Source organism: Neolamprologus multifasciatus, chromosome 11, assembly GCF_963576455.1.
Source record: "Neolamprologus multifasciatus chromosome 11, fNeoMul1.2, whole genome shotgun sequence".
Lineage (NCBI taxonomy): Eukaryota > Metazoa > Chordata > Actinopteri > Cichliformes > Cichlidae > Neolamprologus > Neolamprologus multifasciatus.
Genome location: NC_140449.1, coordinates 31,514,365 through 31,538,356, shown reverse-complemented (window position 1 = coordinate 31,538,356; position 23,992 = coordinate 31,514,365). Strand labels below are relative to the sequence as shown.

The window sequence follows — 23,992 nt, the reverse complement described above, 5'->3', positions numbered from 1 at the left end:
TGTAAGGTTCTTTTGATTTGGAAAGAAAAGTAAGCGCAGACAGAGTCCTAGGGGGTGTCCAAAAAGTGATTTATTAAACACACACGTATTATACAGTGTGGGAAGCCGGACTTCCCTTTCTGTTCGCTACAACAAGCTTTATAGCCTTTATGACGTCAGAACAATTCCTGGGAGTGACCTTCTTCAGAACAACAACTCTTTCCCAGACTTAAAACCAGATGTTTCCAATCATCAGTATTTGGGAACATAACAATTGTGTAAGACGAGTGTGCAGTTGTGTAAGATTGTAGGTCCAGGCCACCGAAAGTTGAGTGTCCTCATCTGACTTACTGTGGACCCACATCTATGCTGGTGCTATGAATGATAGAGCATTATATCTAGAATGTGTTATTATATACTAAATGATAAATGATACATGATAATATTGATGATAACCTGATGATAAGTGATACAGACTAATGAAGTAATGATGAAATAATGATCGTGCATGTGAATAATAACACAGTAACAGTAAAATAACATTCCTTTACGTGACACACTACACTACGGAAACGGTGAGCGATGGCTCGCTTGGCTTTGGAATGTGTCTTAATCAGTAATCTGACCAATCTGACAAATCTGATGGCATGTTACTATCATGCCCTTGAACGGAAGGAACCATGGAGAAGAGACAGACGCTCGCTAGCAAGGAATCTGAACTATAGTCTCGATGTTAGGCTCACTTAAACTTTTGACATTTAGGAGTTCTCTGAAGCAAGCGCAGCTCGACATATGCTGGCCTAAGAACCCCAGAACCTCGAGCAGCAGAACTGTTGCCTAAAAAGGCCATGCGTTTGATCGCGTTGTGCATTGGCTGAAAATAGGCCCAAGTCCTCTGCAGGCCAGCTAGAGCCACTCATTTCCAAGAGCTTAGTCTGTGCCTGAATCCAAATTGTGATCTCGAGATAGCATCTCTTCAAATGGGAGCTGATCTTCTTGTTGACAAGCTCTTTGATGTTCTTTGTCCGGCTAGCACACAACCTACAGAAGACAAACCCAAGAGACTTATTTGTTAATAGGGACGCAAGTAAAGCAGAGAAAACGCTGGACAAGCACCGTTCTCTTGGACTAGCTTCTCTTCTCATGGGAGCTCTTGCCTAGAAGACATTTTTGACTTGTGAGTGCACAGGTGGAATTGATGTTTTTTCAAACCCATTATAGGACTAGATTGTTACATTGACTAGGATGTGGTGGAGAAATTCCACAGGGTCTTTTTGAATGATGGACTCTGTGCAAAAAAATGCACGTAGCATGCGATTAACGGGTGTGTGGTCATTCCAGGTAAAAGGCAGAGCAGAGAAGGAGACTGCTCACTCCCCGTCGGGGAATCGAACCCCGGTCTTCCGCGTGACAGACGGAGATACTGTCCACTATACTAACGAGGACCTGCGAGCCAAGGGGTTGTCAATGCCAGCGAATTTCATTACGCGGGCATTTTGCCGAAACACGGGCAGAAATATTGCTGTTAAGTGCCTTCGTAACTTGAATTTTTCGTTAAATTGGGCATTTCTAAGTCGGGGTTCCACTGTATTTGGACTTATTTTATTCATATTACACATTTAATACTTGCAGAATTGTAGAATTTGCAAAATCATTTTTACAAAACATTTTTACAAATTTACATGAACTTATAAAAACAAAATATTTTTCAGATTTCAATTTATTTTGAAATGTTTTGTTTTTGTGTACAAATTTATTTACAAATAAATGAAAACTCTGTTGAGCATGAAAGTGAATGTAAAGTCTAATGAGCTATATCAGTTATTAAATTTGATCGGTTCTTTATTATAAATAATATGTGCTGATAAATCCCATGTAAAACATGTGAGGGAACTACTGTAATAGACCCTTTAAATCAGATGTAAATAAAGAGGATATATATATATATTAAAAAAAAGAAATCATAAATCAAGGACACTTTCCTGGCACAACTACACATCATTTACATTTACAGTTTGTCATGGCAGCCTTTTCTTCAAATTTAACAATGAATACAAATGAGAAACAGGTTTTATGTATTGCTTAATAAATTAATTCTTTTTTTATTATGGCAACTTACTGGAATCATATTAAATTAATCTAATCATCCTGTGTGATTAGATAGAGGACCATTAGGGGATCCATTGGTCCTCTTGGGGGGACTCTCCCATAGGGCTTAAATCTGGGACTCTCCACCATTTGACCTTAGAACTGAAGAAGTTTCTCAGATGAGAGGTGAAACGTCTTCAAGCAACTTAAAGAAGTCAGACGCTTTTCTTTCCAAGCTCCTTAGACTGTTTAAGTTGTTGTACCATTTGTTTATTAGCAGGTTTTAAAATATTTTTCAGCTTCACTATCTCTAATACAATTATGTAAAATGAAACTTTAAAACTTAAATAATTATTTAGTTAACTTTTTGGTGATCTAACTTCATTGTCGTTGCTTCTGTTGTTACAGGATGGGCTCAAAATTTTCCCCATGGTATTCAAAATGGTATTGAATATTTTCCCACGTATCACCATGGGGTTTGAAATCCTAGTATTGTGACAATCCTATTTCCTACCACGCAGTGATTGAAGCTTTCCAACATCTTGTTGCACTCGGTAAATGATCCAAGCTTTGTCAGAAAGTAGAGTCTGCTCATCTACTTCTTGTACACAGTATCACTTTTGGTCTGTAGTGTAGTGACTTATTGGATGTGTGTTACCACCCCTAGAGGACTTGTCTTATTATTTACATATGAAAATAAGGTCCAAGACTAACCATTTAAAGGGTGGTAAATTCATTGCCTGCATTCATATGTGGACCATTCAGATCTCAACCTTAAAACAGTATTGACCAAACTTGTAAGTATATCTTTATATTTTCAGAATTTGAGTTATTTCTATTGAAAAAAACCTCATCAATACAATACAAACTTACACTAATCAGTAACAACGTTAAAACTAATGAAAAGTTGCATGATTAAGACTGATCTTGCTCTTTGTGGAGAAAATTGGTGTGGCAGGGATAATGGTTGAAGTAGCTGCCACACCAAAACCCCCCCCAAAAAACCTGTCTGTGAGGCTAAGGGAGACGTGTAAGACGTGTAAGGCCTGGGGGCCAGAAGCTCCAATCCAGCCTAACTGACATCTTTCAAAAATGTGACAGGTTTAAATTTTGGACTCTTTAAAGTAATCGACATAATGAAGTAATAGATAAACAATTAAATGACAGGAAAGTTTCTATTTTTTTCCACAAGCTACTATAGAAATTCTGTTCTTTTTCTTTTGTCTAGAGTAAAATAAGTAAATAAATTATTTGTCTGGGCAATAAGACTGTTAGAACAACTTTTCCTGTAATTTTTAAACATTTATTTCTTACTATTTAATTAAGTAATGTAGTGTGTTCTCATATTATGTTCTTTTTTATATATTCCCAAAGAAAACATTTAAAGTCATTATTTTCTGACTTTATTCTCATTCTCAAAAGCATGCTATGTCATTCTTTTGTGGATTAACACATCATAGTAAACCGGGAACAGATATAATGAAAAGTGGCTTTAAAGTTGTTGGTTTTTTTTGTTTGTTTTTCGTTTTTATTTGTGTTGACCTATATTCCTCCTCTCTCCAGTGAAATCAGAAATGGGCTGTGTCCCAAAACTGACTCTCCTTCTCTTTGGTAAGATCCCCAAATATGCATAATGGAAATGTGTGATTTGAATTGTAAAGTTGAAAAAGAAGACACAGGACATTTTCCATTACCTCAAAAACAGTGTGTCAAAAAAATCTTATGTTTCATTTTATTAAAACTTTGAGGAGGTGCAAAGAGGCATTGAATGAACCCCTACAAATGATCTCTATTCCTCAAAATTAAATATATAAATCTAAACCTATAATTTTGACTCTGTGCATAACATGAGCTACTCTCATGCAGACACTGCCTCAACTTTCACTCATAAGTTTCCATGAACAAGAACTTTACGTCTCCCTTCTAGTATTTTATGAGCATCTGCTCTCCTCCATGTGTCTGTTTCAATGTAGACCAGCAGAGCACACATAACCACGAGTTGAGTAACATTACTTTTATGGGGAACTTACATTAAAGGTAAAATGTTACTTAAGTTATTCAGCTACCTACATAGAAAAGTGGCTTGGTGGAGTGCTTTCATGCAACTAAAAATAAAAACTGTTTTCAATTTAGCTTGCACGTCAATTAAGCCCATATGGGGGAAACATTGTCTCTTTTTATAGTCCTTGTCACTACTCTTGCTTCAGCATTTTGGATCAGCTGAAGGTTATGAAGAGATATTGTGTAAATGCAAGAAAGCATTCCAATATATTTGTTTAATATGCACACAGAAGGACATATACTGGTGAAAAACGATTTCATGATTCCTCACAGTGTTACAGTGTTGGCCATTGTTATTTGAACTGGAATAAAAGAGACCAAAATCAAGTTTGCAGGAGCAACTCAGCGCTGAGTTGCTAAATTCTAAAACTGAATGTTAGCTTTCTGACTAAATAGGAAAATATGCCATGGTTGAAATAAACGTGAATTATTGTTTTATCTTCAAGTAATCCAGTAGTTATGACCCCAGCAACAAAGTAAAATATGCTAGGATATGGCAATTCAATGGCAAATATTAAATTCAATATTGATGTTATAATATTTGGACATTACTGCAACATTACTGGCCTCCTTGTTTTTATATTAGTAGACTGGTACCCCTGTGTAGCCTGTAAATGTAGTTACAAAAATCGCACTAAGGGCTCTTTAATGTTTGTTTATTCTTTTCTTGTGTGTATTATGCAAATAATTAACTTAATACTACTTATCTATCTATTACCAATGTTAGGGTTTAGTCTCTGCTTCTGCTCAAAGTTCCCTTCTCGTAACTACTACTACGTTGACAAAAGAATGAGCTGGAACGATGCTCAACAATACTGCAGAGAGAAGTACACAGACCTGGCCACCTTCGAAAACATGGATGATATAAGCAGGCTAAATTCAACTTTTTCCTACGACTGTGCATGGATTGGACTGCAGGATGATCCCAAATCCTGGAAGAATACGCTAGGCAATGACACCAACTCCTGGAGATGGGCAGTAACTGGTGAAACGAGCAAAACTGTTTACAACAACTGGTACTATACCAGTCCAGATAATTATCATGGAAATGAAACTTGTGCAATAATGGGTCTTGATGGAAAGTGGTTTGATAAAAACTGTGGCGAAAGCAGAAGCTTCGTTTGCTACAATGGTAAGAAAATATTTTCATTCATGGGTTTCTGACCTCACTAATGACTTAACCTGCATTTTTTACTAGTAGATTTCACAGAAAACATCACTGAAGATTTGTTGTATAAAATATAAGAAAACCCCTAGCTCAAAAAGTTTGAGTAGTGATTTGAAAACATTAAATTGATTATCCAAAATTTTTACTCTTTCATTTACAATGTTAACTATTTGATATCCATAATAAATTCAGCATCATCTGTCATCTGCCATGATTACTTGAATGCTTAAACACTTTCTTTCCCGCTCACTGGCTTATTTTCTATCTGCTGCAGTTACACAGCAAAACAAGAAAAACTACATGTACATCTCTATTACAAAAACATGGCCCTCTGCTCGAGAATACTGCATAAAACTAAGCATGGACTTGGCAGTGATCGAAAACAGTGAAGAGAACGCTGAGGTCAATTCAGTAAAACCAAACAGCAACGACATTTGGATCGGTCTGTACAGAGTGCCATGGACCTGGTCTGACAAGAGTCAGAGCTCCTTTAAAAACTGGCAAAGTTCCAGCCCAAATGATCCTCAAGGTAACCAGCATTGTGTGGTGGAGAATAACCTCCACAAGTGGGATGACGACATATGTACAAAGAATTGTGTTTTCATTTGCCATCAAGGTAAATGTTCAATAACACACGCAAAACAAATAAACAAACAAACAAAAAAACATACCCTGACTAACAACAACTCCTGTTTCTCAGTTTGTCAAAACTTACTTTTATTTTTTGGTTACATGTTTCCTGCTAAGTTGCAAAGTTGAGGACGACAGTGAAGATTAAGTTTTTGACTGATGTTGACTTAACTGACTCTGCAATTAATGTCCAGATACTCCCACAGGTAAAATTTTTGTTTTTGCTTCTGGAAAAATTTCAAGTAAAGCAAACAAACTACAAAGAAAAAGCAATGGATAAATATACTGACAGACAGCTTCAATAAAATGATGAAACCACCTACTTCTCTTTCTATTCTGTCACAGCTAGGAGCCAAGCTAACAAATCAAGGATTGACTGATTTCAAACTGCAGTGGAACATTCAACCCAAGAAACAAGAGAATGAGGAAAACAGAGAAACTTAGAGGAACTAGGTGTGTTTTGGATCACTGCTCAGCTTTGTAACCCAAGTGTGCTTAAGATTCAGGACAGAAATTGATGGCCAGATATTCTCCTTCAGGATTCTTAAATTTTTTAGAATTTTTTTTTTTTTCCCCCAATTTTAAACTACAAAAAGTCATTCAGATACCAAAGGAGAAAAGCAGCCCCAAAGGATTACACTACCAGCACTATTTTTGTTGATGTGATGTTCTTTTCAGAATCAGAATGAGTTTTATTGCCAAATGTTGAGCAGGTTTACAACATTAGGAAATTGCTGTGGTACTTAGTGCAAAACATACTGTCAGACAATGCTTAAATAAACATAAAAATAAAAATTAAAAGTGCTAAGTAGATAGATTTATACATGAGTGCAGGTGGTGATCAGTGCAAACATGGAATGATGCTTTGAACACAGTGTAGGGTCATGTGTTAGTGGTGGGAACAGCTTGAACAGTTTTTCACTTGGCATAGCACGGTGAAAATCTTCCAAAATGTTCAACTTTTAACTCATTAGTCCAAATAATATTTTTCAAAGGTTTTGGGGATTAACATTTTTTGTAGCAAATGCGGTGTGTTGTGAGTAGTGAGTAGTGGTTCTCTCCTTGGGACATATTGGGACAATGCACTTTTGGAGTAATTCCGGTAGGCCAGCCATGCCTGGGAAGTTTCACCACTGTTCAGTTTTCTCCATTTGTGGATAATCAAGTTAATTTAAAAACAGTCCTTTGAACCTTCATAGCTGGATGTACTTTGTCTAAAATTAAAAATTAATTGTGCAAAATATTTAAGTGTGGGAAATATGCAAAAAACTAAGGAATGCCAAAGGGGGAAATTAGTTTTTCATGGCACTATATATGCAACATATGCCTTAAATTTTGCCACATTATCAAAGAGATGATGATATGTTGCTGTTATTTAATATTGTCCCCTATATAAATGTATTATATAAATTAAAAGAAATAGTTGACAGTAAACACAAAAAGGTTATTATATTCATTGTTGATGTTTGAGGAATTTGTATCGTTGCAATAAAATTGTTTTAAAATTGTGGGGCTGAATTTACTATTTGAATGTCAGTAAATAGTCTGTAGGTAATCGGTCTGATAAACTAATCACTATGATGACAAATAACACTATAACATGAAGTAATGCTTGTCGAGTAACTTGGGGTAAAGAGACCCCTGGCTGAATATCAGCTTTCCAAGCTTCTTGCTGCTTCTATTCAATTCAATTCAATTCAATTTTATTTATATAGCGCCAAATCACAACAAATGTCGCCTCAAGGTGCTTCATAGATACAGAGAAAAGCCCAACAATCATATGACCCCCTATGAGCAAGCACTTTGGCGACAGTGGGAAGGAAAAACTCCCTTTTAACAGGAAGAAACCTCCGGCAGAACCAGGCTCAGGGAGGGGCGGCCATCTGCTGCGACCGGTTGGGGTGAGAGAAGGAAGACAGGATAAAAGACATGCTGTGGAAGAGAGACAGAGATTAATAACAGATACGATTCAATACAGAGAGGTCTGTTAACACATAGTGAGTGAGAAAGGTGACTGGAAAGGAAAAACTCAATGCATCATGGGAATCCCCCAGCAGCCTACATCTATTGCAGCATAACTAAGGGAGGATTCAGGGTCACCTGGTCCAGCCCTAACTATATGCTTTAGCAAAAAGGAAAGTTTTAAGCCTAATCTTAAAAGTAGAGATAGTGTCTGTCTCCCGAATCCAAACTGGAAGCTGGTTCCACAGAAGAGGGGCCTGAAAACTGAAGGCTCTCCCTCCCATTCTACTTTTAAATACTCTAGGAACAACAAGTAGGCCTGCAGAGCGAGAGCGAAGTGCTCTAATAGGGTGATATGGTACTACAAGGACATTAAGATAAGATGGGGCCTGATTATTTAAGACCTTGTATGTGAGGAGCAGGATTTTGAATTCAATTCTGGATTTAACAGGAAGCCAATGAAGGGAAGCCAAAACAGGAGAAATATGCTCTCTCTTTCTAGTCCCTGTCAGTACTCTTGCTGCAGCATTTTGGATTAACTGAAGGCTTTTCAGTGAGTTTTTTGGACATCCTGATAATAATGAATTGCAGTAGTCCAGCCTGGAAGTAATAAATGCATGAACTAGTTTTTCAGCGTCACTCTGAGACAGGATATTTCTAATTTTAGAGATGTTGCGCAAATGGAAGAACGCAGTCTTACATATTTGTTTAATATGTGCGTTGAAGGACATATCCTGGTCAAAAATGACTCCAAGGTTCCTCACAGTGTTACTGGAGGCCAAGGTAATGCCATCCAGAGTAAGAATCTGGTTAGATACCATATTTCTAAGCTTTTCAGCGCCGAGTACAATGACCTCAGTTTTATCCGAGTTAAGAAGCAGAAAGTTAGTGGCCATCCAAGTCTTTATGTCTTTAAGACATTCCTGCAGTTTAACTAATTGGTGTGTGTTATCTGGCTTCATGGACAGATAGAGCTGGGTGTCATCTGCATAGCAGTGAAAATGTATGCTATGTCTTCTAATGATGCTGCCTAGGGGAAGCATGTATAATGTAAACAGAATTGGTCCTAGCACTGAACCCTGTGGAACTCCATAATTAACCTCAGTGTGTGAAGAGGACTCTCCATTTACATGCACAAATTGGAGTCTATTAGATAGATATGATACAAACCACTGCAGTGCAATACCTGTAATACCTACAGCATGTTCTAATCGCTCTAATAGGATATTATGGTCAACAGTATCGAACGCTGCACTAAGGTCAAGAAGGACAAGCACAGAGATGAGTCCACTGTCAGAGGCCATAAGAAGATCATTTGTAACCTTCACTAAAGCTGTTTCTGTGCTGTGATGAACTCTGAAACCTGACTGAAACTCTTCAAATAAACCATTCCTCTGCAGATGATCTGTTAGCTGTTTGACAACTACTCTTTCAAGGATTTTTGATATGAAAGGAAGGTTGGAGATTGGCCTATAATTAGCTAAGACTGCTGGGTCTAGAGATGACTTTTTGCGTAAAGGTTTAACTGCAGCCACCTTGAAGGCCTGTGGTACATAGCCGATTATTAGAGATAGGTTGATCATATATAAGATCGAAGAATTAATCAATGGCAGGACTTCTTTGAGCAGTTTTGTAGGAATGGGGTCTAAAAGACACGTTGATGGTTTGGAGGAAGTAACTATTGAAGTTAACTCAGAAAGATCAATTGGAGAAAAAGAGTCTAACTTAACATCAATGAAACTAAGAGTAGCTGTAGATAATATTACATCTGTGGGATGATTATTGGTAATTTTTTCTCTAATGATAAAAATTTTATTTGTGAAGAAGTTCATGAAGTCATCACTAGTTAACGTTAAAGGGATGGTTGGCTCAAAAGAGCTCTGACTTTTTGTCAGCCTGGCTACAGTGCTGAAGAGAAACCTGGGGTTGTTCTTATTTTCTTCAATCAGTGATGAGTAGTAAGCTGTTCTGGCTTTGCGGAGGGCTTTCTTATAAAGCAACAAACTATTTCTCCAGGCTAAATGATGATCCTCTAAATTTGTGACACGCCATTTCCTCTCCAGATTACGAGTCATCTGCTTTAGGGTACGTGTTTGAGAATTATACCACGGGGTCAGGTACTTCTGATTAGAGACCTTAGTTTTCACAGGAGCTACAGTATCCAGAGTCGTACGTAGTGAGGAGGTGAAATTATTAACAAGATAATCGACCTCTGTTGGGGTAGCGTTCAGATAGCTGCTCTGCTCTGTGTTGGTACAGGGCATTGACGATGATAACAGTGGCTGGATTATATTCTTAAACTTAATTACAGCGCTTTCAGAAAGACATCTACTTTGATAAAGTCCACTCTCCACTGCTGTGTAATCAATTATTGTAAATGTAAATGTTATCAAGAAATGATCAGACAGGAGAGGGTTTTCAGGAAACACTGTTAAATGTTCAGTTTCTATGCCATATGTTAAAACAAGATCTAGAGTGTGATTAAAGTGGTGGGTGGGTTCTTTTACATTTTGAGAGAAACCAATTGAGTCTAACAACAGATTAAATGCCATGTTGAGGCTGTCATTTTTAGCATCAACATGGATGTTAAAATCACCCACAATAATTATTTTATCTGAGCTCAGAACTAAATTAGATATAAAGTCTGAGAAATCAGACAGAAACTCTGTGTAAGGCCCAGGTGGACGATAGATGATAACAAGTAAGACTGGTTTCTGAGTTTCACAGCTGGGGTGGACGAGGCTAAGCATCAGGCTTTCAAATGAATTAAAAGTCTGTCTTGGTCTTTCATTAATTAATAGACTGGTGTGAAAAATTGCTGCCACACCGCCCCCTCGACCTGTGCTTCGAGATTTCTGGTAGTTAGAATGACTCGGGGGTGTTGATTCATTTAAACTAACATAATCATCCTTCTCCCAATATTAAGAAGGTTTGGGGTCTCTTTCTACTCCTGAAGGATTGAATATTCAATGCACCCTGAGTAGGTTAATTACATAGTATAACTGATGTGATTTCATTATTATTTTGTGATTATTCTTGTTTTTAATTCTGCTTTTGCTTTGTCCTGCCAAATTGCTTGAATACATTTTTCAAAAATTTTCAATGACCTTTTAGCCCTTTGTGAAACAGTAAAAGAAAAGAAAAAGTATTATTACCAACACCACAAAACAACAACAACAAAAAAACAAACAAAAACACAAAACAACCCAACCTTCCATCATGGCTGTAGAAACTCATTGTTCTACTTCTATACTCACCTCCTCCGTATACTTCCATTCCTTAAGAATGGCTTCTTGATACTGACAACCACACTTCCCTGAAAACCATTTTTATGAGATTTCAGTGAATAGTCAGTGGATCAACTGAAGGGCCAGATGATCTCAGGTCCTATTTCAGGTCTTAACTGCATTTTTCCCCACTTCTTAAGAACATATATTTCAGATACTATTCATCTCTCATTGACAGTATCAAGTCCTGCCATTCTTTTGTTCTCCACTTCTCCAGTTTTCAGATGTTAACTTTAAGTGTAAATATTTTAATTGACTGTTCTTTGAAGTTTTAACTTACAAAAGTTCTCAGCAACAGCCGAGTCAAAGTTAATTCTTATTATTGCTTTTGTCATGGTCCTGAGTCTGTGGACTCATTGGTTTTGGTTTTGATTATTATCTTGTGTTTTAGATTCATTCTTGTTGGGAATTTCTTGCTCTCAGGTTCTGTTTCTGTTTTGTATTTCGAGCTCCTTTTGTTCTGTGTCTCTGTGCCTGCCCTGGTCCCACATCTTTGTGTTCCCTCCCTGTTGACATATCTTGTGTTAAGTTTGTGTCTGTGCATACCTGTTGTATTTCCTATTTTACTTTGAAGCTGCCTTGTCTAATGTCAGTGTGTTCAGTTTACGTTTCCCCTGTCTCATCAGCTCTGATTTCTCCCAGCTGTATTGCTCTCCTGTATCCCATTCCCTGATTGCTCCTGTGAGTATATAAGCCCTGTGTTTTCTCCTGCTTGTTGCTGGTCTGTGTTATCTCTCTGTGTTTCCACTGCATGTAGGTTTCAGGTTAGTTTTCTCAGTTTAGGTTTCGCTTTATCCTGTTCACCTCAAAAAATGAAGCTCACTCTCCCTCACATCTACGTCAGTGCCTGTGTTTTCGGCCCTTACCACAACCCCAGACGTCTGCCGTTGCAGCTGTGACAGCTTTGTTACATCGTCTGGGAATAACCATAGAGAACAAAAATACCCATGGATGTCATGTTTTACTATAAGGAGACCATACATTTTTATTCCTTGAGAGCGAGAGAGAGCGAGAGTGAGAGAGAGCGAGAGATAAAACCTACAGCTTCAGAATCTAGCGCTAAACACAAAGCACGGACCCACCGAAACATCAGAATCAGTGAGCTGTCCGTGCCGTCGGGTGAGAAAGACGACATCTAGCTGTTTGGTGGTTGCTGAAATTTTGTGAGGTTTCACCTGAGATTCTGGCATTTCAGGCAAAATAAATTAAATGCCCACCACAATACGAGAGCTCAGGTTATTCTTGGGTCTAGTGGGTTACTATAGCAGTTTCTGCCAGAATTTGTCGACAGTAGTGGCTCCTATAAGTCATTTGTGCAGTACAAATGCAGAGTGTCAACATGTATTTAACTGTGCCAAGTCTCTCCTTTGCAGTGCCCCTATACTGGCTCCAGGTTTCAGCAAGGCCTTCAACGTGTAGCGCTACTGCTACACGATGGAGCAGATGGCATCAGTCACCAAGTTGCCTACTTCTCAGCTAAGTTCAAGCCTCACCAACTTAACTACTCCACCATTGAGAAAGAAACGTTAACCATTTTGATGTTTACGTAAGATCCACCGCAACTCCTGTTATGGTGTATACCGACCATAACCCTTTGGTATTTCTGAAGTGCATGTACAACCACAACCAGAGATTGATAAGATGGGCTTTGCTTGTTCAAGAATACAATCCAGACATCAGACATAAGAGAGGTCAGAGGTCAGATTTGTGTGCTTCCTGAAGTCCACAATAATCTCCACTGTCTTCTGGACATTCAGCACCAGGTTGTTGTGGCTGCACCAGGACACCAGACGTTCAACCTCCCTCCTGTAGGCATACTCATCCCCGTCCGAGATGAGTCCAATAACGGTGGTGTCATCTGCAAACTTGATTAGCTTGACAAACTGGTGGGTGGAGGTGTAGCAGTTAGTGTACAGGGAGAAGAGCAGAGGAGAAAGAACAAAGCCCTGAGGGGAGCCAGTGCTGATGGTCTGGGAGTCCAAGACATTCTTTCCTAGCCTCACATGCTGCTTCCTGTCCGTCAGGAAGTTAGTGATCCACCGGCAGATGGGATCAGGCACATTCATCTGGGGAAGCTTGCCTTGGAGATGGTCTGGAAGGATGGTGTTGAAGGCAGAGCTGAAGTACGCAAACAGGATCCTGCCGTAGGTTCCTGGGGAGTCCAGATGCTGCAGGATAAAGTGTAGAGCCATGTTGATAGCATCGTCTACAGACCTGTTGGCTCTGTATGCAAACTGCAGGGGGTCCAGGAGGGGGGCCGTGAGGGTCTTCAGGTAGGAGAGAACCAGGCACTCAAATGACTTCATGACCACAGATGTCAGAGCCACAGGTCTGTAGTCATTTAGTCCAGTGATCCTTGGTTTCTTGGGGACAGGGATTATGGTAGAGGACTTGAAGCAGGCAGGCACATGACATGCCTGCAGTGAGGAGTTGAAAATGCCAAAAAACACGGAGGCCAGCTCATTTGCACAGTGTCTGAGGGTGGCAGGAGACACACCGTCTGGGCCAGGAGCTTTTCGAGCATTCAGACTCTTAAACTAATTCCTCACATCTGCTTCATGAATATGAAGGGTTGTAGTGGGAGAAGGTGGTGTGAAATCCACCTTGGTGTGGGGTGTGGAGGGGGGTGTTGTAGGTGAAGTGTTTGATGGTGGTGATAGCTCTATGGAGGGGGAGAGGTGGGGGAATGAGTATCCAAAGTGTCTCTATTTTTGGGGCCGTTGGAGGTGTGAAGGCTGCTTGATGGCTCGTCAAAACGGCAGTAAAAGTCGTTAAGGGTGTTGGGGGGGTTTTAGGCTTGTAGTTGGTGATATTCCTAAAACTTTTCCACACAGAGGCCGAGAAATTCTCTGAGATATGCTGCTGCATCTTCTCAGAGTGCTGATGTTTAGCAATGTCCACTTCTTTAGTGAACCTGTACTTGGCCTCTCTGTAGCAGTCCCTGTCTCCACTTCTGAACTCTTTTGTGTTTTCCAGCCACAGCTTTTTGAGTTTAGGAGTAAACCAGGGTTTGTCATTGTTATAATCACCCTGGTGTGTGATGGCACAATGCTGTCCTCACAGAAGTGGATATAGGAGGTGACAGTGTCCGTAAACGCTGTCCTCTATAGCCCAGCATGAGCAGAGGTCTCTTTTTTTCCTATTGTACTTTCCCATTGTAGTGTATATTTCAGTGTTTTTTTTCTATAATGCAATGTTCTCTGACTTGTATCCCCATGTGATGTCTGTGTTGTGTGTGTATGGTCGGGGGGGGGGGGGGGGGGGGGTTCATACCACTGCAGGGCAACCTGCCACTGCATGTGGCAAATAAATTTGAACTTGAACTTGAACTTGAACTTGAGAAGCTCCTCCACAGCCTCGTTGCTCCACAGTTTTTTAGTCCTCACGACAGGTTTGGAGAGCTTCAGCCTCTGTCTGTATGCGGGGATCAGGTGGATCATGACGTGGTCAGAAAGTCTGAGTGAAGCGCGGGGCATCGCGCAATAGGCCCCGCTGATCGTGCTGTAACAGTGGTCCAATGTCCTCTCCTCTCTGGTCAGGCATTTAATATACTGCTTATATTTGGGAAGCTCTTGGCTCAGATTGGCTTTGTTAAAGTCCCCAATAGCAATAATGAGAGAGTCCGGGAATGTCCGCTCCATGTGCAGTGTCTGCTCTGCGAGGGCGCACTGAGCTGCCTGCACATCCGCATCTGGTGGGACGTAAACAGAGGCCAAGATGAATGAAGCAAACTCCCACGGAGAATAAAACAGTTTGTAGTGAATAAAAAGGTATTCCAGAGAGGAAGAGCAGTGCTGAGCAATCACTGTTACATCTGTGCACCAGCCACTATTAATGTAGAAGCAGACTCCTCCACCTGTGGTCTTACCAGAGAGAGAGGCCTGCCGGTCCACGCGCAGCAAATGAAAACCCTCCAACTTGAGCGCGCAGTCCGGGATGTCCTCACAGAGCCACGACTCATAAGACACAGGAGGAGGCAAAGTCTCTGTTCATGCTTCTCATCAGGGCCAGCTCGTTCATCTTATTCCGGAGTGAGCGTACATTGGAAAGGAAGATCCCAGGAAGAGCAGTTCGCAGTCCGCGTCTCCTCAGATGCACGAGTTCGCCGGCTCGCTTTCCTTCGGCGTCTCACTTTCCTGATCAAGGTCTGTAGTAAATTTGCCGCAGATGCAACAAAAATTGGAATTAAATCCACAGGTGTTGTAGTCCTGTAGTTAAGAAGCTCTTCCCTGGTGTAAGAATATCCAGAGGAGTGCCCAGACACACAAGTTATGCACAAAAACAAAACAGAAGTAACGCACCGAAGTACCAGGGCATCCATACGCGGCGCCATCTTGGTATGGTGTGGACAATGTAATGCAGGGGTGTCCAAACTTTTTTCACTGAGGGCCACATACATAAAAATATAGGAGGGGCTGGGCCACTTACTAGAAATGAGGTATATAACCATAACTGTAGTGTATTAAAGTTAGAAAAATCACCTAAAAGTGGTCGAATATGTTATATTGTTGAATATAATTAAAGACAAAACTGCCTTCATCACAGCTTTCCATGAATGGATCTTTATTGATTTATTCAGAAAGAGCTTTGGTAGCTCATTCTCATAACAGCAGCCTCATTTCATCTTAGACAGAAGATTTACAGTACAGAGAAAAAACAATAAAGGGGAAAATGGGACGGGTACATTTCAAGTTTGTTATTTAAGTTATTAGGCTTAGCAACACACCTATTAACGTTTGTTTGAAACCGTTATCAACATTAACAGACTGAACTGGACTTAATAACAGGAGTCCATATAATTTTAGTAAATTATTCTGTGAGTATCAGCTGTGCAGGGTATGTAAATCGGGCCATCCAGCTGATCGCCATTCGTGGCAAAAATCCAGACAAATGTCACTTGATCAAGGAGCAGATCTGCATCAGATAAGATCAGCTGACTTTTTGTGTGCGTGCGCTGTGCACAGCGGTGTGTACTCTGTGTGTCAACAAGAAAAACGCATATAAGAAAGTGGTGCGCAAAAGCAGGGTAGTGACAGAATTGATACGCATTATTGATATTTGAAGCATGTGTACCTGCACATTAACACACGGGTACTGTGGAATATATTTTTTGCTCACCTAAAGCGCTCGTGCTCTCGTCCACTCCCCGCAAAAAATAATGAGTTGGGTGACCTCATAGCTGGCTATTGTAGCCTTTTCCTGGACCTTTTGAGCACGAAAAAAATACTGTTGCTGACCCCGGAGGAGAACTACCCTTTTATTTAATTTCTGCTCTCGCTCAGCACCAGTGTAGGATTCATTGGCCTGATGTTTGGTTTCATAATGACGTCGTACATTATACTCTTTCATAACTGCCATAGTCAAGGTGGGATTCTCAGCAGGTATGACACGCAAACTGTCATTGGCCATGTAAAAAACCCCATCACTTTACCAGGAACTACAGTTTTATGGGTGTTTGACAGAGAACTTTTTTCTGTCTGCAGGAGGGTTCCATGGTGTAACGGTTAGCACTCTGGACTTTGAATCCAGTGATCTGCGTTCAAGTCTCAGAGGAGCCTCATTTGGCTTTCTTGCCCTTTGCTCCACAGTTGCATTAGCACACGCTAGCATGAGAGTCTAATTACTTATAGAACAAGTTAGTGGCCCAGTCAATTCCACTCCTCTTCTCTTGGCTTATCCCATCTGCGCGTGGTCTTCATGCCGCACCCAACCTCGCTCATGCTCTTGTACTGCACTTTCCACTTCAGCGTCCTGCTGTATCTTTCATTGGCCACCTTGACTCAAGGCAACAATTCCCCTTGTACTCTTCTCACTTCTAACTCTGTTGCCACCACTGAAGGCCCCGAGCTTCTGGTTGACAAGCTCTTTGATGTCCTTTGCTTGGCTAGCACACAACCGATAGAAGACAAAACTAGGAGTCTTATTTCTCAATAGGGACGCAAGTAAAACAGAGAAAATGCTGGACAAGCAGAGTTGTCTAAACAGTGAACATCAATTCCCTTGTGACCAAAGAAGCAAAAGACCCATGTTTCCGCCCGGTTTCGGACCGGGGACCTTTCGCGTGTGAGGCGAATTTGGTAACCACTACACTACGGAAACGGTGAGTGATGTCTCGCTTGGCTTTGGAATGTGTCTTAATCAGTAATCTGACCAATCTGACAAATCTGATGGCATGTTACTATCATGCCCTTGAACGGAAGGAACCATGGAGAAGAGACAGACGCTCGCTAGCAAGGAATCTGAACTATAGTCTCGATGTTAGGCTCACTTAAACTTTTGACATTTAGGAGTTCTCTGAAGCAAGCGCAGCTCGACATATGCTGGCCTAAGAACCCCAGAACCTCGAGCAGCAGAACTGTTGCCTAAAGAGGCCATGCGTTTGATTGCGTTGTGCATTGGCTGAAAATAGGCCCAAGTCCTGTGCAGGCCAGCTAGAGCCACTCATTTCCAAGAGCTTAGTCTGTGCCTGCATCTTCAGTGAATATGGTGACTGGAGACATGTTGATTTGTGTGAAATTTCCTGAAATTTGGGCTATAGACACCTTTTTAGCAACATGAGCATCCAAAGGTTACAAGCGTCAGAGCCCTGTACAAGATTTGAGTACTTTCTCTCCTCTGTGTCCCAAACAGCAGTACAACCCCATAAGATAAAGCAATGCCTGCAGGCAGACACTTTTGTATCGGGAAACAAAGAAGCATGTTTCCGCCTGGTTTCGGACCAGGGACCTTTCGCGTGTTAGGCGAACGTGATAACCACTACACTACGGAAACGGAGCGTGCATGCCCTCTCGTCATTAGAGGGGCATTTCGATGCCTTCTTACATTTCAGGACTTTTATGACAGATCATGTAGGACTAGTGAGAAGCGGGGGAACTCCCATTTGTGTCATTTTTCAAGCATTCCCCCATTTATGGTTATATTGACAATCCAAATTGTGATCTCGAGATAGCATCTCTTCAAATGGGAGCTGATCTTCTTGTTGACAAGCTCTTTGATGTTCTTTGTCAGGCTAGCACACAACCTACAGAAGACAAACCCAAGAGACTTATTTGTTAATAGGGACGCAAGTAAAGCAGAGAAAACGCTGGACAAGCAGAGTTCTCTTGGGCTAGCTTCTCTTCTCATGGGAGCTCTTGCCTAGAAGACATTTTTGACTTGTGAGTGCACAGGTGGAATTGATGTTTTTTCAAACCCATTATAGGACTAGATTGTTAGATTGACTAGGATGTGGTGGAGAAATTCCACAGGGTCTTTTTGAATGATGGACTCTGTGCAAAAAAATGCACGTAGCGTGCGATTAACGGGTGTGTGGTCATTCCAGGTAAAAGGCAGAGCAGAGAAGGAGACTGCTCACTCCCCGTCGGGGAATCGAACCCCGGTCTTCCGCGTGACAGGCAGAGATACTGTCCACTATACTAACGAGGACCTGCAAGGCACTGTTGGGGACACGTCAAGGTGGGATTCGCAGCAGGTATGACACACAAATTGTCGTCGGCCATGTAAAAATCCCCATCACTTTACCAGGAACTACAGTTTTATGGGTGTTTGACAGAGAACTTTTTTCTGCTTGCAGGAGGGATCCATGGTGTAACGGTTAGCACTCTAGACTTTGAATCCAGTGATCTGAGTTCAAGTCTCAGTGGAGCCTCATTTGGCTTTCTTGCCCTTTGCTCCGCAGTTGCATTAGCATTAGCACACGCTAGCATGAGAGTCTAATTACTTATAGAACAAGTTAGTGGCCCAGTCAATTCCACTCCTCTTCTGTTGGCTGATCCCATCTGCGCGTGGTCTTCATGCCGCACCCAACCTCGCTCATGCTCTTGTACTGCACTTTCCACTTCAGCGTCCTGCTGTATCTTTCATTGGCCACCTTGACTCAAGGCAACAATTCCCCTTGTACTCTTCTCACTTCTAACTCTGTTGCCACCACTGAAGGCCCCGAGCTTCTGGTTGACAAGCTCTTTGATGTCCTTTGCTTGGCTAGCACACAACCGATAGAAGACAAAACTAGGAGTCTTATTTCTCAATAGGGACGCAAGTAAAACAGAGAAAATGCTGGACAAGCAGAGTTGTCTAAACAGTGAACATCAATTCCCTTGTGACCAAAGAAGCAAAAGACCCATGTTTCCGCCCGGTTTCGGACCGGGGACCTTTCACGTGTGAGGCGAATGTGATAACCACTACACTACGGAAACGGTGAGCGATGGCTCGCTTGGCTTTGGAATGTGTCTTAATCAGTAATCTGACCAATCTGACAAATCTGATGGCATGTTACTATCATGCCCTTGAACGGAAGGAACCATGGAGAAGAGACAGACGCTCGCTAGCAAGGAATCTGAACTATAGTCTCGATGTTAGGCTCACTTAAACTTTTGACATTTAGGAGTTCTCTGAAGCAAGCGCAGCTCGACATATGCTGGCCTAAGAACCCCAGAACCTCGAGCAGCAGAACTGTTGCCTAAAGAGGCCATGCGTTTGATCGCGTTGTGCATTGGCTGAAAATAGGCCCAAGTCCTGTGCAGGCCAGCTAGAGCCACTCATTTCCAAGAGCTTAGTCTGTGCCTGCATCTTCAGTGAATATGGTGACTGGAGACATGTTGATTTGTGTGAAATTTCCTGAAATTTGGGCTATAGACAACTTTTTAGCAACATGAGCATCCAAAGGTTACAAGCGTCAGAGCCCTGTACAAGATTTGAGTACTTTCTCTCCTCTGTGTCCCAAACAGCAGTACAACCCCATAAGGTAAAGCAATGCCTGCAGGCAGACACTTTTGTATCGGGAAACAAAGAAGCATGTTTCCGCCTGGTTTCGGACCAGGGACCTTTCGCGTGTTAGGCGAACGTGATAACCACTACACTACGGAAACGGAGCGTGCTTGCCCTCTCGTCATTAGAGGGGCATTTCGATGCCTTCTCACATTTCAGGACTTTAATGACAGATCATGTAGGACTAGTGAGAAGCGGGGGAACTCCCATTTGTGTCATTTTTCAAGCATTCCCCCATTTATGGTTATATTGACAATCCAAATTGTGATCTCGAGATAGCATCTCTTCAAATGGGAGCTGATCTTCTTGTTGACAAGCTCTTTGATGTTCTTTGTCAGGCTAGCACACAACCTACAGAAGACAAACCCAAGAGACTTATTTGTTAATAGGGACGCAAGTAAAGCAGAGAAAACGCTGGACAAGCAGAGTTCTCTTGGACTAGCTTCTCTTCTCATGGGAGCTCTTGCCTAGAAGACATTTTTGACTTGTGAGTGCACAGGTGGAATTGATGTTTTTTCAAACCCATTATAGGACTAGATTGTTAGATTGACTAGGATGTGGTGGAGAAATTCCACAGGGTCTTTTTGAATGATGGACTCTGTGCAAAAAAATGCACGTAGCGTGCGATTAACGGGTGTGTGGTCGTTCCAGGTAAAAGGCAGAGCAGAGAAGGAGACTGCTCACTCCCCGTCAGGGAATCGAACCCCGGTCTTCCACGTGACAGGCGGAGATAATGTCCACTATACTAACGAGGACCTGCAAGGCACTGTCGGGGACACGTCAAGGTGGGATTTGCAGCAGGTATGACACACAAATTGTCGTCGGCCATGTAAAAATCCCCATCACTTTACCAGGAACTACAGTTTTATAGGTGTTTGACAGAGAACTTTTTTCTGCTTGCAGGAGGGATCCATGGTGTAACGGTTAGCACTCTGGCCTTTGAATCCAGTGATCTGAGTTCAAGTCTCAGTGGAACCTCATTTGGCTTTCTTGCCCTTTGCTCCGCATTAGCATTAGCATTAGCACACGCTAGCATGAGAGTCTAATTACTTATAGAACAAGTTAGTGGCCCAGTCAATTCCACTCCTCTTCTGTTGGCTGATCCCATCTGCGCGTGGTCTTCATGCCGCACCCAACCTCGCTCATTCTCTTGTACTGCACTTTCCACTTCAGCGTCCTGCTGTATCTTTCATTGGCCACCTTGACTCAAGGCAACAATTCCCCTTGTACTCTTCTCACTTCTAACTCTGTTGCCACCACTGAAGGCCCCGAGCTTCTGGTTGACAAGCTCTTTGATGTCCTTTGCTTGGCTAGCACACAACCGATAGAAGACAAAACTAGGAGTCTTATTTCTCAATAGGGACGCAAGTAAAACAGAGAAAATGCTGGACAAGCAGAGTTGTCTAAACAGTGAACATCAATTCCCTTATGACCAAAGAAGCAAAAGAGCCACGTTTCCGCCCGGTTTTGGACCGGGGACCTTTCGCGTGTGAGGCGAATGTGGTAACCACTACACTACGGAAACGGTGAGTGATGGCTTGCTTGGCTTTGGAATGTGTCTTAATCAGTAATCTGGCCAATCTGACAAATCTGATGGCATGTTACTATCATGCCCTTGAACGGAAGGAACCATGGAGAAGAGACAGACCCTCACTAGCAAGGAATCTGAACTATAGTCTCGATGTTAGGCTCACTTAAACTTTTGACATTTAGGAGTTCTCTGAAACAAGCGCAGCTCGACATATGCTGGCCTAAGAACCCCAGAACCTCGAGCAGCAGAACTGTTGCCTAAAGAGGCCATGCGTTTGATCGCGTTGTGCATTGGCTGAAAATAGGCCCAAGTCCTGTGCAGGCCAGCTAGAGCCACTCATTTCCAAGAGCTTAGTCTGTGCCTGCATCTTCAGTGAATATGGTGACTGGAGACATGTTGATTTGTGTGAAATTTCCTGAAATTTGGGCTATAGACAACTTTTTAGCAACATGAGCATCCAAAGGTTACAAGCGTCAGAGCCCTGTACAAGATTTGAGTACTTTCTCTCCTCTGTGTCCCAAACAGCAGTACAACCCCATAAGATAAAGCAATGCCTGCAGGCAGACACTTTTGTATCGGGAAACAAAGAAGCATGTTTCCGCCTGGTTTCGGACCAGGGACCTTTCGCGTGTTAGGCGAACGTGATAACCACTACACTACGGAAACGGAGCGTGCATGCCCTCTCGTCATTAGAGGGGCATTTCGATGCCTTCTTACATTTGAGGACTTTAATGACAGATCATGTAGGACTAGTGAGAAGCGGGGGAACTCCCATTTGTGTCATTTTTCAAGCATTCCCCCATTTATGGTTATATTGACAATCCAAATTGTGATCTCGAGATAGCATCTCTTCAAATGGGAGCTGATCTTCTTGTTGACAAGCTCTTTGATGTTCTTTGTCAGGCTAGCACACAACCTACAGAAGACAAACCCAAGAGACTTATTTGTTAATAGGGACGCAAGTAAAGCAGAGAAAACGCTGGACAAGCAGAGTTCTCTTGGACTAGCTTCTCTTCTCATGGGAGCTCTTGCCTAGAAGACATTTTTGACTTGTGAGTGCACAGGTGGAATTGATGTTTTTTCAAACCCATTATAGGACTAGATTGTTAGATTGACTAGGATGTGGTGGAGAAATTCCACAGGGTCTTTTTGAATGATGGAGTCTGTGCAAAAAAATGCACGTAGCGTGCGATTAACGGGTGTGTGGTCATTCCAGGTAAAAGGCAGAGCAGGAGACTGCTCACTCCCCGTCGGGGAATCGAACCCCGGTCTTGCGCGTGACAGGCGGAGATACTGTCCACTATACTAACGAGGACCTGCAAGGCACTGTCGGGGACACGTCAAGGTGGGATTCGCAGCAGGTATGACACACAAATTGTCGTCGGCCATGTAAAAATCCCCATCACTTTACCAGGAACTACAGTTTTATGGGTGTTTGACAGAGAACTTTTTTCTGCTTGCAGGAGGGTTCCATGGTGTAACGGTTAGCACTCTAGACTTTGAATCCAGTGATCTGAGTTCAAGTCTCAGTGGAGCCTCATTTGGCTTTTTTGCCCTTTGCTCCGCAGTTGCATTAGCATTAGCACACGCTAGCATGAGAGTCTAATTACTTATAGAACAAGTTAGTGGCCCAGTCAATTCCACTCCTCTTCTGTTGGCTGATCCCATCTGCGCGTGGTCTTCATGCCGCACCCAACCTCGCTCATGCTCTTGTACTGCACTTTCCACTTCAGCGTCCTGCTGTATCTTTCATTGGCCACCTTGACTCAAGGCAACAATTCCCCTTGTACTCTTCTCACTTCTAACTCTGTTGCCACCACTGAAGGCCCCGAGCTTCTCTTTGACAAGCTCTTTGATGTCCTTTGCTTGGCTAGCACACAACCTACAGAAGACAAACCCAAGAGACTTATTTGTTAATAGGGACGCAAGTAAAGCAGAGAAAACGCTGGACAAGCAGAGTTCTCTTGGACTAGCTTCTCTTCTCATGGGAGCTCTTGCCTAGAAGACATTTTTGACTTGTGAGTGCACAGGTGGAATTGATGTTTTTTCAAACCCATTATAGGACTAGATTGTTAGATTGACTAGGATGTGGTGGAGAAATTCCACAGGGTCTTTTTGAATGATGGACTCTGTGCAAAAAAATGCACGTAGCGTGCGATTAACGGGTGTGTGGTCATTCCAGGTAAAAGGCAGAGCAGAGAAGGAGACTGCTCACTCCCCGTCGGGGAATCGAACCCCGGTCTTCCGCGTGACAGGCGGAGATACTGTCCACTATACTAACGAGGACCTGCAAAGCACTGTCGGGGACACGTCAAGGTGGGATTCGCAGCAGGTATGACACACAAATTGTCGTCGGCCATGTAAAAATCCCCATCACGTTACCAGGAACTACAGTTTTATGGGTGTTTGACAGAGAACTTTTTTCTGTTTGCAGAAGGGATCCATGGTGTAACGGTTAGCACTCTGGACTTTGAATCCAGTGATCTGAGTTCAAGTCTCAGTGGAGCCTCATTTGGCTTT

The 23,992-nt window shown here is 42.0% G+C and overlaps 1 protein-coding gene and 11 non-coding genes across 12 annotated transcripts; 4 read left to right on the top strand and 8 right to left on the bottom strand.

Moving 5' to 3' along the window:
• Nucleotides 1-1,352: 1,352 nt before the first annotated feature.
• trnad-guc (transfer RNA aspartic acid (anticodon GUC)) lies at nt 1,353-1,424 on the bottom strand. The gene has a single exon. It is a non-coding gene; the product is annotated as a tRNA-Asp (tRNA).
• A 3,330-nt stretch (nt 1,425-4,754) lies between these two features.
• Nucleotides 4,755-6,088, top strand: LOC146508872 (uncharacterized). Its single transcript, XM_085177107.1, has 2 exons — nt 4,755-5,260; nt 5,571-6,088. The coding sequence occupies exons 1-2, from the start codon at nt 4,777-4,779 to the stop codon at nt 6,053-6,055; spliced, it is 969 nt and encodes a 322-aa protein (XP_085033233.1). The 5' UTR covers nt 4,755-4,776; the 3' UTR covers nt 6,056-6,088.
• Nucleotides 6,089-17,873: 11,785 nt separating this feature from the next.
• Nucleotides 17,874-17,946, bottom strand: trnav-aac (transfer RNA valine (anticodon AAC)). The gene has a single exon. It is a non-coding gene; the product is annotated as a tRNA-Val (tRNA).
• Nucleotides 17,947-18,528: 582 nt separating this feature from the next.
• On the bottom strand, nt 18,529-18,600 carry trnad-guc (transfer RNA aspartic acid (anticodon GUC)). The gene has a single exon. It is a non-coding gene; the product is annotated as a tRNA-Asp (tRNA).
• Nucleotides 18,601-18,751: 151 nt separating this feature from the next.
• Nucleotides 18,752-18,823, top strand: trnaq-uug (transfer RNA glutamine (anticodon UUG)). Its single transcript has one exon. It is a non-coding gene; the product is annotated as a tRNA-Gln (tRNA).
• Nucleotides 18,824-19,297: 474 nt separating this feature from the next.
• Nucleotides 19,298-19,370, bottom strand: trnav-cac (transfer RNA valine (anticodon CAC)). Its single transcript has one exon. It is a non-coding gene; the product is annotated as a tRNA-Val (tRNA).
• A 599-nt stretch (nt 19,371-19,969) lies between these two features.
• On the bottom strand, nt 19,970-20,042 carry trnav-aac (transfer RNA valine (anticodon AAC)). Its single transcript has one exon. It is a non-coding gene; the product is annotated as a tRNA-Val (tRNA).
• A 1,351-nt stretch (nt 20,043-21,393) lies between these two features.
• On the bottom strand, nt 21,394-21,466 carry trnav-cac (transfer RNA valine (anticodon CAC)). Its single transcript has one exon. It is a non-coding gene; the product is annotated as a tRNA-Val (tRNA).
• A 599-nt stretch (nt 21,467-22,065) lies between these two features.
• On the bottom strand, nt 22,066-22,138 carry trnav-aac (transfer RNA valine (anticodon AAC)). The gene has a single exon. It is a non-coding gene; the product is annotated as a tRNA-Val (tRNA).
• Nucleotides 22,139-22,938: 800 nt separating this feature from the next.
• Nucleotides 22,939-23,010, top strand: trnaq-uug (transfer RNA glutamine (anticodon UUG)). Its single transcript has one exon. It is a non-coding gene; the product is annotated as a tRNA-Gln (tRNA).
• A 676-nt stretch (nt 23,011-23,686) lies between these two features.
• On the bottom strand, nt 23,687-23,758 carry trnad-guc (transfer RNA aspartic acid (anticodon GUC)). Its single transcript has one exon. It is a non-coding gene; the product is annotated as a tRNA-Asp (tRNA).
• A 151-nt stretch (nt 23,759-23,909) lies between these two features.
• On the top strand, nt 23,910-23,981 carry trnaq-uug (transfer RNA glutamine (anticodon UUG)). Its single transcript has one exon. It is a non-coding gene; the product is annotated as a tRNA-Gln (tRNA).
• Nucleotides 23,982-23,992: the final 11 nt, after the last annotated feature.

Coding starts and splice junctions, on each gene's coding strand:
- LOC146508872 (XM_085177107.1), top strand. CDS start 4,777: ATGTTTGTTTATTCTTTTCTTGTGTGTATTATGCAAATAATTAACTTA. Junction 5,261..5,570: donor AAGCTTCGTTTGCTACAATG/GTAAGAAAATAT, acceptor TATCTGCTGCAG/TTACACAGCAAAACAAGAAA.